The following is a 19,448-nucleotide window of genomic DNA, read 5'->3' on the forward strand; positions in this document are numbered from 1 at the left end:
CCATTCTGGAAAAGTGGTACTTGGGTGAAGATCTGCTAGCTGCAGTTGGTCATCTGTCTATGCATGCTTTCACATAGCCAGGCTGCAATGACTTGCAAAATGAGTAACCAAATGCTGATTTCTAAAGCCTAAACAGTTTAAGGCCTACATATATCTCAAAGACATTACTGAATTTAGGGACTACATATTCCGACTTCTCAGAAAATGCATGCATAAAAAAAGCCAATCACACTAGTTCTACGCAACACTGCTCTGGAGCATTTTTAAATGTTGGTTTAATACATGGTATTCAAACAAACAAAAAAGATTATGTCAGATGCAGCTCTGCATTACTGAAAAAGATTTTAGCTTTTTGTTGTGACTGGATTCATTGTAGAGGTCAGCTACCTTTGTTCTATCTAACGATATTGTGAAACTGAAAAAAGATCCCAAAGGAACTGCATGTTGTGGTCAGATATGACAGAAATTGAAACTTCTGTTACAGAAATTAATAATGTAAACAATGCGCATGGGGTCATCAGAAGACAACTGAAAAAGATAGTTCTTTCCGACACAATTAAAGAATTTCAAAACATCTTACTTTGCCAAGCTGTTGTAAAAACTTAAGATGTCTTTCTTCAAATTGTGTTGGATCCCGATCTTCAAAAGCACCAGAAAACCCAAGTGCTCCAATTCTCATATTTGGCAACATATCGCTTTCCGTCAATAGCTCGTAATCTGAGAGGCAGGAGAAAGAAAGAAGAGAGAAAGGTAACAGGAGGCACAGAGAAGCAGAGAGGAGAATGAAGACACTTATTACAATCACAGCATGTTCTACCTTTGCTTGGCATATCCCAAGCTCAGTAGCATATTAACCACCTCAATTTCTATATAGGAATTTGCAGTCAAAACCAAAGATGTATTACAAAAAAGCCAAATGACTTGTCTTCACTTAAAGCCAGCCTTGCTTGAAGTTCCCCATTTTCTTTTTTGCAGGCCTATTGCGCTTCAAATTTAGGAACTATTGTGCAATAACTCCACTAATGCAGTCGGAAGAAATGTAAAATTCACAAGGGCTTGTGTTAACACGCATCTTCCACTTGGAAAAAAGAAAGATACTTATTTATTTTATTGAGAGAAAAAAGAAAGACAGTCACAACAGTCTGACTGCACAGACAGAAACATAACATACTTAGTTAAATGACTAAAATGTTTGGGATAGACATTAATAAAAATAGAAAACGGCTTTGAACAATCATGCTAATTTTTAATGTGTTCTCTTTTAGAACAAACTGAAAAAGCAGTAACATAGTGTTCTTACAAACTTAGATTTCTGGGGCTGCTTTGCAGGGTGGTTGTGGGTCAAACATCAAAAAGGAAAGCACCATGTGAAAATGAACCAAGAGAAATCAGGGTTCTTTTTGTCTAGTGTGTTCTTGTCATATCACAGACTCACCTGGAGTGAACAAACTATTCAAGTCACGTATAATTGCTCTAAATGAAGGCCTGAAATCTGGCTCATAATCCATACAGTTGTTTATAAGGTTTGCTAGTTCTGTCCAGTTTGGGGCAGGAAGCTGGTGCCTATCTTCATAAAACTGTAGTTTCTGGAATTAAATAGATAAAAAACATTTTAACATACAAGCACAAAGAGGTGCAGAAGCATTAACATTCTCACCAGAGCAACCAAGAAATACAGCTCTCAACATAGACTTGTTATCTCACCGAACGTACATCTGACCAATTTATAACAAAAGCCAAGGCTGGCAATGTAGCAAGACTAGAAATATTTACAGTAATCAGTTCAGAAATTCCCAGTCAGTTACTGGTGGAAGATAAGAAAATAGAAAAAGATAATGGGAAATATGGTGTGTCCTTTGTTGGTAATTTCATAAAACCTCAGCTGGATTGGTCCAGCAGAAAATTCTATCCACCTGTGAGCTGGCTGAGCAACTCCAGCTGTAAAAAGCTTCATGAGTATTACGAAAGAATGTGGATCAGTACTGGAGAGGAGGCCAACTTCTGAAATACCTAGGCATCTATAAGCTAGGTCTAGGTAGACCTTGGGGCTTATTGTAAGAGATGATCACAATACCTGAGAAATCAGATCAGGCTTTGTGAGAAGGTAACAGTCCCTTTATAAAAATACTACTACAAATCTTTTTGCAGCATAGTAAAGGAAATAATCTTTATTCTTCCATCTAAGGAAGCAAATACATAAGAAAATATTTTTACAGAATGTGTTTCCCTTCCAACCCCTGCCCCTAGTTGAGACAAAGTTAACATTTCTGGTTTAGCTAAAATAGTAGAATGGTCTGCAACACAAACCTTACTGTATTTAACATGTTTAATTACTAGAATAATGCCAATTAGAATCCAAGTACATTTTTAGGAATACTTTTTGTTTAAATTGATAAACTTGCAACAACGCAACAGAAACATGAACAAGATAATAGTGGCAATGCTGTACTTTGTCCCTATAAAAATCAAAACAAACAACATAAAATCAAAGCTCAAATCATCACTTCTGATCATTATCTACCAGTAAAAGTGTCCTTTTCCTACAGTGGTCATAGGCCACACCACTTTGCATGCTTATATATTTACAACAATAGATGTTTTAAATTAGAAGCGTCCAAAGAACTGTTATGACTGCAGACCCAGTAATGCTTACTCTTGAAGAATCCAGTGCACTCAGAGGTTTGTCTCCTCCACTGCAGATTTCCCACAAAGTAGTACCAAAACTCCATTTGTCTGTGGCCAGGCTTAATTGTTTGGGATTCTCAATACATTCAGGTGGAACCCATGGTATTCTCTCAAGAAGAACTGTACAATCACACAAAGGAAACATCATGTTAAGATGAATAATAAAACCAGAAAATTCCGTAACATATTTGATTTAGCCAAAATTACTTTCGTTCACATAGGTATTTCACTCTGTAATGTGCTTTTAATACCTTTCCAAGTTTTTGTTCCTGTCTAAAAAAAAAACCCAAACTGACAGAATACGTACAGAAATATTTCTGAATCAGAGTAGAGGACCATTAGTTTTATTGTAAAATGAGTGTAATGTTATAAACTTCCTTAACATCATTTCCACATTATATTTTTGCTCCAACTTCTGTATTTTCCCCAATGTTACCAAGATTTAGTTGCTACTACAAAGGAACTAGATGGCAAAGAGTAAAAAGTACTTTGCTCATGGTTGGCACATTACGGCACAGCAAAAGGTGCCATAACAAGGAATTTCATAATATTTGATTTTTAAACTTTTGATACTAATAGTAATAACAAGTTAAAAGATGGTATTGTACTGATGTAGATTTAGAGCTCCTTAAAATGAGAACTCTTAAGATTAATGTAGGCTTCTCATTTATAAAGGGAAAGTTTAAACAGTTTATTGGAAAATAATGACACTGCATTGCTTATAGTCTCTTTGACACATTATTTCTTTGTCATGTATAAAATTACCAAGTATAAAGTGTGTTCATTTTTCCAAAATGATTAAAAAGATTGTATAAAGAATAGTAAGGTTAGTTCAGTTTCATTAGCACAACAATCTTGCACATACTTTTCATTTCTTTTCATTTAATTAACCTTGCTGTTTATAAAGCATTAGAACAGCCTCGATGGCAGATGATAGTCCAGTATTTTTAGCAACATCAAGTGGCAATGCTTCAAGTATTCACCAAGAAATGCATTGAAGATGATTTTCAACTGCTAGGCAGCATTTTCAAAAGTGCATTTACTTTCAACTCTGAAAGCTTCTTCAAGCTATAAAATACAACAATTTAATCTCGATCAATAATAGGATACAAAGTCCAGTAGCTAGCTGCAGATGCAACACTTACTCATGGTACATTATAGCATCCTAATAGTCCTACCAGTGGAAAAAAAAGAGTTGAAAATGAGAACAGCAGGAAAAAACCCAACTCACACAATGGAGAACTGTGGCTTTATTTGCTGTAGCTATTTGCTGATAAAGAAGACACATTCAAAACTGCTGACTAGGACTGCAGAGATTATTTTAAAGTGACAGATGGATGCAGGAACTTACTATAACAGAAGTACCTTAGATGGTGGTCAGAAAAAAAAAAAACAACCCAAATTTATTTTTCAAGTCAGAAGCATTAAACAAGAAAGCTGACACAAAGACTTACTGTCTCTTGGCAAAACTGTAATACTGATGCCAGGATCACTTAGTTTTATAAATGGAAGGTTTCCAGACTTCCTGTCTTCCTCTCTGATAAGCAAGATATTTTTCGCACAGACATTCCCGTGAACAAGGCCTTTATCCTCCTATGAACAGTAATGCATCTTTTACATACTGACATTATGGTTGAAGAGGTATTTAAAAAGTATTAAAAACCCAGTACTTTACAACAGAGGGAAACATCAAAGAAAATAACGATCATAGGTTAAGTTGATCAAATCTCAGACATTTTATCAGTTCCTCTCAGAGTTACGGTTTCTAGCCAATTTTCATTCATTTTAATTATCTACCTACAATTTCAAGTTTAAAACTATTTGATGTACATTAACAGAATAATATTGATCCATCGGTATGATCTATTTAAAATGAATACAAGAACATTTAAACTCTGCTAAAGAGAAGATTCATCTCATCACATATCCCGTCTTGAACAATGGCCTTTAAGTTGAATTGAACCAACTTTAATGTTGGGATATAATGCACAAAAAGAATGTACTAGCAGTTTTAACAGTACAATGTTTTCCCTTTCCAGTGGTTAACTGCTGACACTACTAGGAAATAGTTTATGTTCAGCATCATGACCTGAAGTGGGAAAACCAGGAAGGATTGATTCCTGGGGTGGGTAGGGGAAGAATTTTTCCTGGAAATGTGTTTTTATTTCACACAAAACCATAAAGCATTAAAAAAGAATGGGAAATTAAATTACACTTTGTGCAAGATACAAAGGTCTGTCCTTGGCTATCCACTAATTATCTGATACATGCCCAGCCTATTTTCAAATACCCTCCAGTGTTTCAAGTAGTAGGGTAACAGCTCAGCCATTCTACATGTATTAGCCTGAAACACTTGAATTCAGCCATTAACAAAACTGATGAATAAACTACTTACCAGAAAATGCATGGCTAATGCCAACTGTTTGGCTACTTCGAGCTTCCACAAGATATTGATAACATTTTTGTTCTTTTTCAAATATGTGTCCAGGGATCCAAATTTTACGTATTCTTGTACAAGGATGTCTGATTGAAAATGGTAAACAGAGTAACAATTAAACCCAACAACAAATAATGGAATTTCAGGACAGATTCACTACTCTAGTACTACTCATCTCTTTCTTTGATAACTTGTTGGTAAGCTAACTATAAATTTGAAGCTATATGACATGAGTACTGCCACAAATATTCTATGTTCTTTATACTTCTTCAGGGTGTGGAAGTTCACCTAATTTCTTCTCAAATGCAAAATTACTAGATTTAATAGCTTTTTAGCAAACAGGTTTCCACCTTAAATCCAGTGAGCATCCTTCCACGCTCACTTGAAAGGCACAATAAATAATGTAAGTTCTAATAAAGTATAGCAGTGTGCAGCAATATCAATGTAGTGAGGCAAATAACATTCCAGTCATTCACTTCACAGTTGTTTAAAATCTATATTCTTAGTGAAAAAAGATGATGCTTTGTTGACAAAAGATGCTATTCTCGAAAACAGACTAATATTTGCTCTAAAAAAAATGGTGTATATATACAACATATGCCTCCATGCAGTCATCCAGTGAATAACCCAAGAAACACGATCCATTTCATAGTACTGCACAGCCTTCATCAGTTTCAATAAAACAATTTCAAATTGCACAACTGAATGCTTGCCTTCAGCTGCAAGGTGCTCACACTGCAGTGTTTCTCATTTAGACTCTAAAGACACTGGAAACTACTGGTATTATATTTGGTTGTAACAAACCCCCATATTTTTATAGCAATTTCATTTTATAGACAGCAAGCTTCTTTTTTTTCTTACAATTATGTGAAGCAATTTTCATCAAATCTGTACATCAAGTGTGTAACTCAGGAAAAAAAACAGCCTCTCTTCCTTTTTCATAGTAACTGCCTCTTACTAAACTGTAGTAAGTCTCTTGCCTTCAGAAACAGAACTGTCTACAGCAGGCAACTGTGACCTAAAGGAGAAATAAGTAACCATATATATATTTGGATAATTATTTCTTTAATTATACACATGATCTACCTGAAATTTTCTATATAGTCCCTGTGCATGGCACAACAAATAAACTAGAAAAAACACTGGTGGGCTTTTTTGCGAAGAAACTGGTGTAACAAGTTCTTGGCCAAACATGGTGCTGTGCCTTTTCCAGCCTCCTAAGAGAAGCAACTCCTGATACAGACAGAACCCACCCTCCCTTTTGCAAATTCCTTCTCTCTTAATGCAGGCAACTGTTTATACAATATGCTTATATAATTATTATAAAATGCTTCCTTTTGTTACAAATTTCTAATCACAAGAAAATAAATGGTTTTAGGGCATTCTGACATTTCTGTCCAAAGACTGAATGAAAAGGAAAAACTGCCACAGTAAGACCCAGCAGTGCATCTTTGAAGATAGCACACATAAGCATATGACAACCATCCAAAATTAAGATTTCATTACAAGATGTTATAAATCTATTTCAGGTGTTCTTAAAAAAAAACCTTATTGATACATAGTCACAATGCAGTAAGCTAAACTGAAAACCATTCTACTTCTGTAGACAATGCAAAGATTTTACCTCTGTTAACATTTTGTAGCTTTTCTGTTGAAATAATGGAACCTTATGGTTTCAGAATGGGATCCCTAAGCCAAACTTCCCAAAGGTATATTTGTGCTCACAAACTCAGTACATAGGTGGGAAAAGGTGGCGGTTTCTGTGCTCCTGATCACAGTAAATGAAAATTTTCTTGGGTAGCCAAGCACTTCCCTTTCTAGCTAACCACACTTGATACAGTGTAGGGGTGCAATTCTTCTGCCATTTCAAAAGCTCATTTCAGAAGTTCTGCAAAACTTCTCAGAAGTGAGATTTTCAGACAGAACAGACATGACTGCAAGTCATTTACAGAGGTTACTATTCACACTTACTGTATTTACATAATTTTTACCATTTTCTTTGTTATCACCATGCTAACTAGTTCTCAGACACCAAGACTAATATTACTGCAATGTGAATATGTATTGGTTGACCAGATGGTGCAAATGGTTGTTTTGTTTTGGGTTTTTCCCCTGCTTTTACCCAGAACCAATGGCAAACTCTAATGACAGCTGTCTGAAATTAGTACAAAAGGATAATTAATTTCTACTTACTCTCCTCTCCACATACGCAGACTCCGTAATTTAACACCAAATGTTTGTAAGAAAGCTGGCTCATCATACTTGCTGCCTCAAAGAAAGACTTTGAGGAAGGGCAGAGAGAGAGATTGAGAGAGAATAAATACCAGTGAAAACAAAACCCCAAAACATTACATGATTTCTAATAAATTTATTAAAATACACATGCATTTTTGAAAACATTTCAACTTCCTTCTCACTGCAAATACTCTGTGTAACATATTTTATATTGTTTGTGGTTGGTTTAGGTTTGGGGTTTTTTTAAAAATAACTGATAATCCACATTCCAGAGAGGTCAGCAATCTCTTGTTCTGCAGGCAGGTGTATCTCCACATTTTAAAAAGAATCTTTTCTTCCATGTGAGTTAACTAAGTGAAGTAAACCGCAGATAAACTGATGACGCACTATTCAGTTTCCAATTTATTCTTTCATAATGCACTATTCAGTTTCCAATTTAGTTCTTCATAGCACATTATTAAGTTGAAAGACAAGAAGTATTATATCACTCATCCACTACTGCGAGACCTTACCTAACCTTGACAGGGAGGTTTCAGATGCTTTTATTTCTTTAGACTTTTTTTATTCCCTTCAGTGTCATCTCCAACTACACTTGCTTATGTACTGATTATTCACCCAACAAAACAAGGTCAAAATTAGCACATTTGCCTTCAGGTATTTATATTTCTGTACTCTTAGTCCTTTTAACAACTGATTTTCACTTAAGTATATTACCCAACTTACTAAAATTAAAATATGTGTTATAGTTTCTTTACTGTTTTCAGTTGTCCAAAGTGTATGCCTACATTGCTTATGAATATTAGCTGTCTGAAATATCTTTTTCTTTTTTGCTTACATTTTCATATATATTTAAGTAATTGAAAAGTTCAGTAAACAATGAACTGATTCTCTTGGCTTGCTGTAAATACAGCTAGATTAATTAGGAATTTGATACAATTATATCAAAATGAAAATTTGATATAATCAAAATGAAAAATCAATAGCTATATAAAGTTATATTAAACACTACCATATCTTGTTAAAGTCTTCAAAATTAAATTCTCACATTCACAATCTTGGGCTCAATTACATTACCAGTGTATTAGTTTTTGCACAAAGGCATCTCAGGTTTGCTCACAGCTTCAAACAGTGAAAAGTAAGTGAACATGGATGATTCTACACATGGCAAGTGTTTCTCATACATAAATACTTCTCATTTTTAATGACTTGATGTGAAATGTTGATTTTACTGGAGAATCACTATAACTCCAAAACATTGAAGACAGTCTACCAAAAGAAAGTAATTTTCTGTAAATGTTGGTGCCTCATCTTTACATAATGAATTTACAGGTAAAGGCAATCTTGTGGCCATACCACCTCTCCTGTTGTACTTGTATCGTACAAAGAAACTATTCTCTGGCTTTCAGTGGGTAGCTCTGAATTCTCTGACGGGTGATGGGGAGAGGGGAAATAAAGTACATAAGCATTTACTTCCCAAAGCCAGTCTCAAATCCATCCTCCCAGTGTCACAAGGCCAAAAATGAGCTTGGTTCAACAGAGAGCTCTCTACCATATTGATAAATACTTGGTTACTGTAAGAAAAGTAATGCTCAACATAGCACGGACAAACATTATATAGCAGTCAACAACTACACCTACCTCAGAATAGTTTCTATGCACTTTATCCAGCACCTTTAAAAGAACTTCAGTTTGATGGAGCTGGCCATAGTCTCCCACTTCTTTCCTTACACCTTTGAAAATCTTAGTAAATGTGCCCTGTCCAAGGCTCTCCTCCTAAAAGACAGGAAGGATACAGATGGGAAAAAATCAGAAATCTCTGCCTGTTTTGCAAAAGATCTCTTAAACAACCACTCTAAACAATGCACATGCAAATATTTACAGCTAGCACACCTCTGGAGTCAGACTGAGGGTACAAGGAAGCAACTAGATCAGAAGCAGCTTAAATCTTTGCTCATTTTTTGACTCCTCGAGGATCTCAGAAAATAACTTAATGCAAGAACGAGCGAGGAAGAAATTGCTGTTACTAAGATGTATTTAGACTTCCCTAGAAGTAAAGAAAACAACTGCTATTGCAGTCAAAAGGACACGTCTTATTTAAAAAGCCCAAACTAATTATTTGTATTTAATTTTTTAAAAATTCTTTTCTCTCACAACTCTGAGTAAATATTACAGCAAAACCACCTAGCTCAGATACAGATCTTTTAAACACATACTGAGGTTTTTAAAACTTAGTGTGTATGAAACTAACCATCTGCAGTGGAAGAAGCAACTAATGGACTTACGAATATCAAGTCCTCATTCCGTATTTTGTGAAAGACCATCTGGTTGACATTATTGTGTCTCTGTAGTGTAGGTGATGAAGGTACATCAGAAACACTATTGCTTCTGAAAACTAGGAGATTTGATTTATCTGGGAGAAGAAAGAGCGTAGTCAAAAGGAAAACAATGTAAATTTGTAAAATATAAAACTAAGACAATATTATTGCAGAAGGAATATTAACAAGAAGCTGTTAATCCAATAAAAGAAGAGATCACATCGAGATCAGTTTATTCAAAAAGCCACACAGTATTTCAATGAATAAATTCCAAGTCTGATTTTTTTCTAATCAGCAAAAACTTTCAGGTTCACTCAGCTATTTTAAGTTTCTTAATTACTCTTAGTTTTGACAAACACTGAAAATATTCCCACCTCCTTTCACATTTTAACTTCTACTGTATTTGTAATAACAATCAGGGATGAGAAAAGGGGATGTAAGTCACCTTTTTCTTTTATATTATGAAGTCATTGTGTTAAAGACGTCCATATCTTTCTGATGCCTCTTTAAAACTTGTACATATTTTTGCCCTGGCAGCACTTTAGTGATCCTCATTGCCTTATGTTTACCAGAGTAATTATTCTTCCAGTATTTTGAAAAAAGGCTCTCCACAAAGCAGAGCAGGTCTATTAGTAAAACTAATGCTGATAGGTACATATTTGTCGGTACATGTGTGCATGCATGTGCTATTATATTTATTCAATAATTTATAATTCTGATGCATATACATTTTTGGTTTTGTTGGAAATAAGGTTACAAAATTATTCTCTGTAATGTGCATATGTATTTAATTGTCAAATCGTTTCTAAGCTTTTTAATATGTTGGCTAATTTCAATCAGATTTAAGAGAGTTAAAAGTGATACCAAATAGTATGTTCTCTCAAGTCTTTGTTTAAATAGAGACTTGGATAGAGACAAAGACTAACTAATAGTAACTGTAAGTAGTACTACTTATAATAAGGAAAAAAGGCAGACTTTATCAGAATTCGTAAAGGAGAAAGATAATATGAATATCAAAGCTAGGCAAAAACCTTTAATGTAAATTAAAGAAAAATCCACTCCTCAGGCAGGAGGTCTATTCCATGTGTATTTTTTAGCACTAAAAAGGAGTTGAAATCACACTGCAGCCTTAGCATAATTCAGTTAATATGTCAACAAACAATGAAAGAAATTCACTGGCATTGTTGGTTCCATTGCTTATGGAACTATCTTCAGTGAGAAATGATCCATTTCTCTTCTTCTTTCCTTCTCAAGCCATCAAAACATTTGATTGAAGAAGAAACGCTGTTGCACACAATCCACTGCAATTTAAGAAACCAGTTTTGCTTCTAATCATGAAAGTGGCTACCATGACTCTTTCTGAAAGACCATCTTGTAACAAAGTAAAATTTGGCAGACACTAGGACTGAAAACTATGACTAAGAAGATGAACAAATAAGTCAATGAAATTTAAAAACCCCACGCAAACATATATATCTACCTACCTGAGTGTCATTTAATGCTAACTTATCTTCAAATCTTTAATCTAAAAGTTGGAAACCCTTCTGCTTATAAGTAATCTTCCTCTTACCTTTCGGTTTTGGAGGACAGCATTTGATGAACTGGAAAATTATGCTGTCTGAACGGACAGTTTCTGTCTGGTAACAGGTCAACAGATCCTTAAGATTACCAAAACTTCTCTTGGTTCCACTAAGATTATATTCTCCATTTTCATTCTTTGTAATTAAGCAGTGCTTATAATCAGTGGTATTCTCACGCTGCAGAGATTTTTTCCAGTAAAAATAAAATTGATCAATATATAGTATTTGAAAGCTTATTTAAATGTATATAGCACTCTACTAATTAAAGAAAGAACGCTTCAGCAAAGTATTACCATAATTTGTTATTCTGTTCTCACTATGTAATATTGATTCTGAGAAACATGATTCTACTCCTATCACTGGAATTAACATGTTGATGCTAAGAAAAACAAATGTCACAAAATCTGAAAAGATGGAGCTGAGAAAACAGATAGTGGATCCTACGGAAGAAAAAAAAAAAAAAAAAATAATCCTTTGGAGCTAGTAATGAAAGCTTCTTCACCCTTAAATGGGGTAATATCAAAACAAAATTTTGTTGGAAGCGATAGCCCAAGTTCTCATGCTCTGTGTTGTTTTGGCAAGCATTTGACGATCTCAGCTGTATTTCTATTTTTGTGTTGTCTACAGTACAGTTCTAAGCAATTAGTTCCTAGCACAGATTTTCAATATGCACCGAATTATTTTTACAATGAGTCTTGAAAAGATCCCATTAAACATTTTTAAACAAGAGGCACTCTTAATAGTGTTTTCATGGTCCTTCACGTCAACACTGTGGAAAACATTCCAACAAATTCTGAATCTCAAAAGCCTTCTAACGGCTTGCCCAGAAAGAACAAGAAAAAAAAATAATAATTGGCTAGGTCATTTAGTGGCAGGCTTAACTCACAAGCTTGACTCTCAGACTTTGACTCTCTATGCTTGCTTGGGGACTGATCTCTTAATCTGAAAAATTCCATGTCAAACACACTTCACTGAGTGGACATAAAATTTTTGTGAAACTGATCTTAAAATGGCTGTTTACTTCTCCATCAACATTATTTTGTCATTTTCAGAGATGTACTCATACCTGTGACAATATTTGGCAAAACTGCTAGCTTGCTGCAAACCAGCAGGAAAACCCATGTATCACCTTCCCTAGTTAAAATGCCAAAGGTAGCTCTGTTAATTTAATTAAAGAGAAGCCCATCCTTGGAACAAAATCATGCAATTATGTAACAGCAATATTAAAGTACCATACTACCACTAACTGCAATCTCACAGAGGAGAGGTATGTATGGTTCTTTAGCTACATGAGAACTGCAGGCATTTTAAGGGTGGTTCCCATTCTAGCTAACACCAGACACCCAGGAGGAGATCTGCATTGACGTTACAGCTGCCAAATAATCTGGCTGGCCCAGCACTGGGGATGGGGACAGGACCCAAACCCAGAAGAAGGGAGAAACACTCTCAGATCACCGAGGGCTGTATACTCAGTCTAAGGCCTATTCAGGAGGGGGGAGGACAGGAGTGGACAGAAATCCCAGGAAAAAAATCCATCTAAAAACCCCCAAGCCTTAAAAAAAGAAAAAAAAACAACCGAACAAACCAAACCGCTCCACCACCCCAACATTTACTACAGTCCCAAAAGCCATGTCACCACCCCCAGAACTCTCAAGCTCTCTTCCCTCCACGTGTCTTGTTGTCCGAGGAATGTGGTATGTGTCATTTGTGATTCTTTACTGTACAAGTGTTATGAGGTTTCTCACAAGACCCTGAAAGTTGGCCAATATGACAGAAGTAGCTATAGAATATACACAGCAAACAAACATTCTGAAGAGAAAATTCAGAATCATTTACTGAACATCCCAGGATCATTATTATAATGCAATAAAGATTATACAGGTACTATCTTAAGGCAGAATACAAACCTCTATAGCAAAGGTGAGGAAGTATTTTTTAAAATCTTTAGGACTGCAACGAAGAACGTAGAAACCAGTCTGATTACCCGCTTTCTTCAGTTTACTGATAGCAAAGTCCATGCTATAGTAAAAAGAAAATGTTTAATATTGCATAATTTCAAAATCTGGGAACATGAGCACTATTATCAGATATCTAATACAACAACAATTCAAACTCTCTATTTTCTACAGCTTCCTTTAAGTTCAAATTTTGTCCCTTTATTTTCCAATATTTAGGATGGCTTCTTATGTAGACAGCAGTATATTAAAAATTCTTAATATTGGAAACACCACAATTATTTATTTGATGAGAAATCTTACAGTCTAAAAAAGTATATGCCCCTAGGCAATAACCATTATGGAAGAGGCTGTAATAAAACTGCCTAATAAATAAGCTAAAATTGACAAAATATTTGTGTGGGTGAAAAAGGTGGGTTTAACTTGGGAAAGGGCTAACAAAAAAGAGGAGCTGAAATAAAACATCATTTGTTACTACAAGATCCAATTTCCCCTTAAACAAGCCTAGCTAACTAACTTATTTCTATTCATCTCAGGGAATGAGGAATAGAATGGCTTGGAAAGGTCTAGACTCATTGCACATTCTTCTAAACAGCCCTAAATAAACGTCAATACACAGCACTAGTCATTAGTGCAAGAAATGTGATTAGAAATGTATAGGTCTCCATCCCTCTCCTCCTTCATCTCTTCTGAAGAGAACCTACCTCTTTCTGTCACAGGGAAATTTACAGAACTAGTCTCTATTAGCTGAGCAGACAGTGCTAGTTTCACACAACATATCTTGCTTTTATCAGCTTTCAAGTTGCCTGTAGCTAAAGTAAATAGCCAAAACAATAAAAACAAACAATAAAAAATATTATATGAACTATTAAAAAAAGTTTAAAAAAAAAAAAAATCAATGGAGGTACTAAATTATTCCTCTAAAAAAAAAAACCAAAACAAAACCAAAAACAACAAAGCAAGCAAACAAGGAGACATTATTCCTTAAAAACAAACTAAACTTTCAATTTATATGGCTAGCAGTTTACTGCAATCTTTGCTCAAATATTAAGGAGAGTGTTATCTGAATTTGTGTTTTTTCCCTTGGCAACTCAGATAATATAACTGCTAGAGGCTGCAATGAAAACATGAGATCCTCTGTGTATGACACTGTATGTTGCTGCTATGGTATTAACTTAATTCTTCAAAATCAGCATCATGACTTTGCTGCCTGTCTTACTTGAAGAGAAAAAATATTATAAGGGAAGAAAATTTAAACCAGAATCTTTCAATTTATTTTTTATAATATGCCAAGGAGGCACTGTATTTTGCAAAGTGAAAAATAAGAGGAAAAATGTAAAGCATTTTACGTAACATAAATGTGGTAAATACACATTTCAAGATGTTCATCATGGTTCACAGTCAAATAAAGTTCATCTTTCAAAAACAGTATCACCTTGTTATATTGCTAAAAAATTGCTTACAAAATTGGTCCATGGCAGTTGCTTTGGATATTTTCAAGGACTGATGGTGGTGCTACTTCTTTACAGAGATAATGGTGGGCATCCGCAGTTAATCTGTAATATCCATCAATTAATGATACAAAGGAGAGGGCTTCTCTTAATGACTGAAATTCAGCCTCCTGTTAAATTGCGAGGGGACAACAAGGGGGAGTGCGGGGAGAGAGAGAGAGAATTTCATTTTTTAATAGGCAACACAAAATTTCTGGATATGGTAATGGCATAAATGATATAAATATACGCATACATTAAAGATATCCTGACTGTTTTCAACTACTGTTTGTATAGTTCAACCTTCCTGGTGCCAATTAATACTCATCAGCAATTTTCAGTGTTCAAAATTAAACAACCAAACCAATCTGCCATAAAAAAAACCCCTCACTCTAAATATATGAAACAGCAGAGGAATGATGACAAAAGGGAACATTTGAAAGGGAAAAACTAAGTAGATACAACTCAGCATGGCAGACACCTACTACAGTGGCTACATAGTGGTTTGTTTTTTTTTTTTCCTTAAGGAAAACCTTTGCTTAAAGATTTATGGAGCTGTCTTCAAGTAGCAAAGAAAGATCTCTAGAAAAGTACCTGCCTGAACATTTCAATAGTAGTCAGCAAAAACAGACATCCTGAGCTGGATCATGGATAGAAGCTGATCTTTAACTACTATAAAAAGAGGTGCAATGGATGGAAGAAGGGAGAAGAATAATGTGGTCAAAGGAAAATGGGGTGTAGAAAAGGTCTATGCAGAATACATTGAACAGGTAAGAGCAGGGCAAAATTAAACCCATCTGTAACTACATATTTATTACTGCCTACAAAGGAAAATAGTCTATTTTTATATAACAATCTGTATTTTTTTAAAATATTTTGACAGTTGTAGGAGAGCATTAAAGGCTGTCTTTACTTCAACAGAGGAGTGTTACTCGAACATCTACAGAGTCACACTAGATTTCATTCAGTTGTATAGCCCAAGGGAACAGGCTTTAGTACATGCTGCACAAGTTTGCCCATGACTCTGGGGACACACTTAGTGGCTGAGCACAATTCCTTGGCAAATTCTTTGCTAGACAGCAATAAAAAAGCTGGTGCTTTTGATTATGTGCCAAGAATTTATTTGGAAGTCTTCAAACTCCTTTTTAAAAGAGGACCTGGAAACAACTATCTTTCCAGTTGTTTCAACGTGATTGGAAAACCCACACAAACAACAGACCTAGATATCCAGGGATTTTTATCAATCCATGTATCCTAAAACTGTGTAAAGTACATTTCTATAATGAATTTTACTAGCTGTGTAACAGGTTAAACTAAATCAGGAATTCTAATTTACACATCAGCTACTTCTAGTGTGTAAAGCGTCCACACAAAAATCATAAGCAAAACAGCAGCTACTGTAGTTTTTCCAACTCTGCCTTACTCTCCAGTAGCTTTTTTAGACAAGCTCTTAGAAAGTCACTTTTACCCTCAGAAACATAGGCAGTCAAGTACCTAACTACTGTTACTGAGAATTTTTAAGCAGAATTTTAATGGCTTGAGATTAAGGAAGTCTCCTCCACCAATTTGAAATACTGTTATGCTCTCAGTATCACAGATACATATCACACATTCCAGCTACTTTTATGTTTCAATAAAAAACCTTGAAAAAATCTCAAATTCTTAACAGGTCATAAATCCTATGCCATTAATGGAGGAAATGAATGTGAATCACAATTCTGCTATAAATGAAAGTAAACCATATGCCTTTTTTGGATTTTTTTTTTATTTATTTTTACAGAAAACAAGTACATAAGCTGTACACACCTTTTTCACACACAGAGAAGGAAGCTCTCTGGTCACACAAATGCCTGAGATGAGGAGCCCCTAAAGGCTCACAGATCAGTCACAGAGAGAAAGAAAGAAACAACTTGTATTGCGTTTGTGTGGTAAGGTTTTAGTAGTGGGGAGAACTACAGGGGTGGCTTCTGTGAGAAGCTGCTACAAGCTTCACCCATGCCTGATAGAGCCAATGCCAGCTGGCTCCAAGACGGACCTGCCACAGGCCAAGGCTGAGTCCATCAGAGACAGTGGTAGCACTTCTGGGATAGCATATACAAGAAGGGGAAGAAGTTGCTGCGTAACAGCAGCTGGAGGAGAGGAGTAAGAATATGTGAGAGAAACAACTCTGCAGACACCAAGGTCAGTGAAGGAGGGGAAGGAGGTGCTGCAGGTGCTGGAGATTCCCCTGCTACCCGTGGTGAAGACCATGGTGAGGCAGGCTGTTCCCCTGCAGCCCATGGAGATCTATGCTGCAGCAGATATCCACCTGCAGCCTGTGGAGGACTCCATGCCAGAACAGGTGTATGCCCAAACGAGGCTGTGACCCCATGGACAGCCCCTGCTGGAGCAAGCTCCTGGCAGGGCCTGTGACCCCTTGTAAACAGAAGCCCACGCTGGGGCAGGGCAAGAGTGTGAGGAAGAACGAGTGGCAGAGGTAACGTGTGATGAACTGACCGCAACCCCCATTCCCTGTCCCCCTGAACCGCTGGCAGGGAAGTGGTAGAGAAAATCAGGCGTGAAGTTGATCCCAGAAAGAAGGGAGGGGTGGGGGGAAGGTGTTTTTAAGATTTGGTTTCATTTCTCATTACCCTACCCTGATTTGACTGGCAATAAATTAAATTAATTTCCCCAACTTGAGTCTGTTCTGCTTGCGATGTTAATTGGCGAGTGATCTCTCCTTGTCCTTATCTCAGCCTACGAGCCTTTTGTCATATACTTCTCCCCCTGTACAGCTGAGAAGGGGAGCGATAGAGTGGCAGGTGGGCGCCAGGTGTCCAGCCAAGGTCAACCCACCACACAACTATGTGACAGTTATGTCTGCTGGAAAGCCTGACTCAAGTGCAATGCTGGAGTTCAAACGGAAACAATTTAAATTTTTACATTCATGTATAAAATACTTTAAGATGTTCTTCAAAGAATTTTGAACAGTAAAAGCAATGACATTAATTTTGTCCCAATACTCATTTTCAGCGTATCATCATTGGAGGTCAGTAACAAGTGGTGTCCCTCAAGGGTCAGTACTGGGTCCAGTCCTGTTCAATATAGTCATCGATGATCTGGATGAAGGGATAGAGTGTACCATCAGCACGTTTGCTGATGACACTAAACTGGGAGGAGTGGATGACACGCCAGAAGGCTGTGCTGCTTTACAGCATGACCTGGACAGGCTGGAGAGTTGGGCAGAGAGGAACCCAATGAAATTCAACAAGGGTAAATGTAGGGTACTGCATCTGGGGAGGAATAACCCCATGCAGCAGTACAGGTTGGGGGCTGACCTCCTGGAGAGCAGCTCTGTGGAAAGGGACCAGGGAGTCCTGGTGAACAACAGGATGACCATGAGCCAGCAATGTGCCCTGGCGGCCAAGAGGGCCAATGGCATCCTGGGGCGCATCAAAAAGAGTGTGGCCAGCAGGTCAAGGGAGGTCATCCTCCCCCTCTACTCTGCCCTGGTGAGGCCGCATCTGGAGTACTGCGTCCAGTTCTGGGCTCCCCAGTTCAAGAAAGACAAGGATATGCTGGAGAGGGTCCAGCAAAGGGCTACGAACATGATTAGGGGATTAGAACATCTTTCATATGAAGAAAGGCTGAGGAACTTGGGCCTCTTTAGTCTAGAGAAAAGAAGAATGAGGGGGGACCTTATTAATGCTTTCAAATACTTAAAGGGAGGATGCCAGAGGGATGGGAGGAGTCTTTTTTCAGTGGTGCCCATTGATAGGACAAGGCTAATGGGCACAAGCTTGAACATAGGAAGTTCCATCTTAACATAAGGAGGAACTTCTTCACTTTGAGGGTAGTGGAGCACTGGAACAGGCTGCCCAGAGAGGTTGTGGAGTCTCCCACTCTGGAGACATTCAAAACCTGCCTGGACGCTGTCCTGTGCAACCTGTTGTAGGTGACCCTGCTCTGGCAGGGGGGTTGGACTAGATGATCTCCAGAGGTCCCTTTCAACCCTGACTATTCTGTGATTCTGTGATCATTCCTTCAGAGCATTTGAAGCCTTTTTCAATGTGTTGGTCACTGGCAGACATCTTACCATGACAGCATGGAAACAGTATGCTTGACAGCTAAAACCACAGACTCAAATTTAAGGCTCCAATAAAGAAAAGAATCAATCTATGTATCAGAAGTTACCCTCAGCTATAAACGCCTATTTCTGTTTCAGTCCATGCACAGAGCTTTGAATGCTAAAGACCTTTGGTGTTCTGACACACTGCTTATACTGCTGGAATGCATTTAGTTTTACGTCATGCTTAATTAACATGGTAATTGGGTATACAATACTATAAATACCACAGCAATCACAGAGTCTGCTCAAAGCAACATCTATTTGAAAAAAACAGCAAGCAAAGTAAACAGACCAGATTCTTGCTGTCTTGTTTGTGAATGGTGACAATTCTTCTCTCACTGGAGCCTTCTTGGCTTGCTTGCTTAATGCTGACATCAATGATATCAGGAAAATCACAGTACGTTTGTAAATCCTGCAATAAATATTGGTCATAAAATAACATAAGTAGCAAGCAGAAAACCCCCACTTATTTGCAGCATTAGAATTCCTACTACTCTGAATGTGTAAGCCAGCAACAAAGACAATCATAAAACCTTAAATATGCCATTACAAATAAAGAAAGGAGTTTTGTGTTTACAGGACTACCACTAAGAGCAAAAATGCATAAAGATCCAGGAACCATGAACAAAAATACCCCTATATG

General features: G+C 36.7%; 1 protein-coding gene across 1 annotated transcript in view; it reads right to left on the minus strand.

The window, feature by feature from the left end:
* Nucleotides 1–19,448, minus strand: part of JAK2 (Janus kinase 2) — a 97,365-nt gene that overhangs the window by 14,321 nt on the left and 63,596 nt on the right. Inside the window, exons 9-20 of the mRNA XM_082498119.1 lie at nt 19,098–19,217; nt 14,671–14,828; nt 13,160–13,271; nt 11,243–11,429; nt 9,640–9,767; nt 8,996–9,130; nt 7,316–7,403; nt 5,081–5,208; nt 4,140–4,278; nt 2,654–2,805; nt 1,436–1,586; nt 581–717 (exon numbers count right to left, since the gene is read on the minus strand). Of these exons, the coding sequence (XP_082354245.1) occupies nt 581–717; nt 1,436–1,586; nt 2,654–2,805; nt 4,140–4,278; nt 5,081–5,208; nt 7,316–7,403; nt 8,996–9,130; nt 9,640–9,767; nt 11,243–11,429; nt 13,160–13,271; nt 14,671–14,828; nt 19,098–19,217 (1,635 nt within the window). The remainder of the gene's footprint in view (nt 1–580; nt 718–1,435; nt 1,587–2,653; nt 2,806–4,139; nt 4,279–5,080; nt 5,209–7,315; nt 7,404–8,995; nt 9,131–9,639; nt 9,768–11,242; nt 11,430–13,159; nt 13,272–14,670; nt 14,829–19,097; nt 19,218–19,448) is intronic.

The sequence above is a fragment of the Vanellus vanellus genome, assembly GCF_965231255.1.
Source record: "Vanellus vanellus genome assembly, chromosome: Z".
NCBI lineage: Eukaryota > Metazoa > Chordata > Aves > Charadriiformes > Charadriidae > Vanellus > Vanellus vanellus.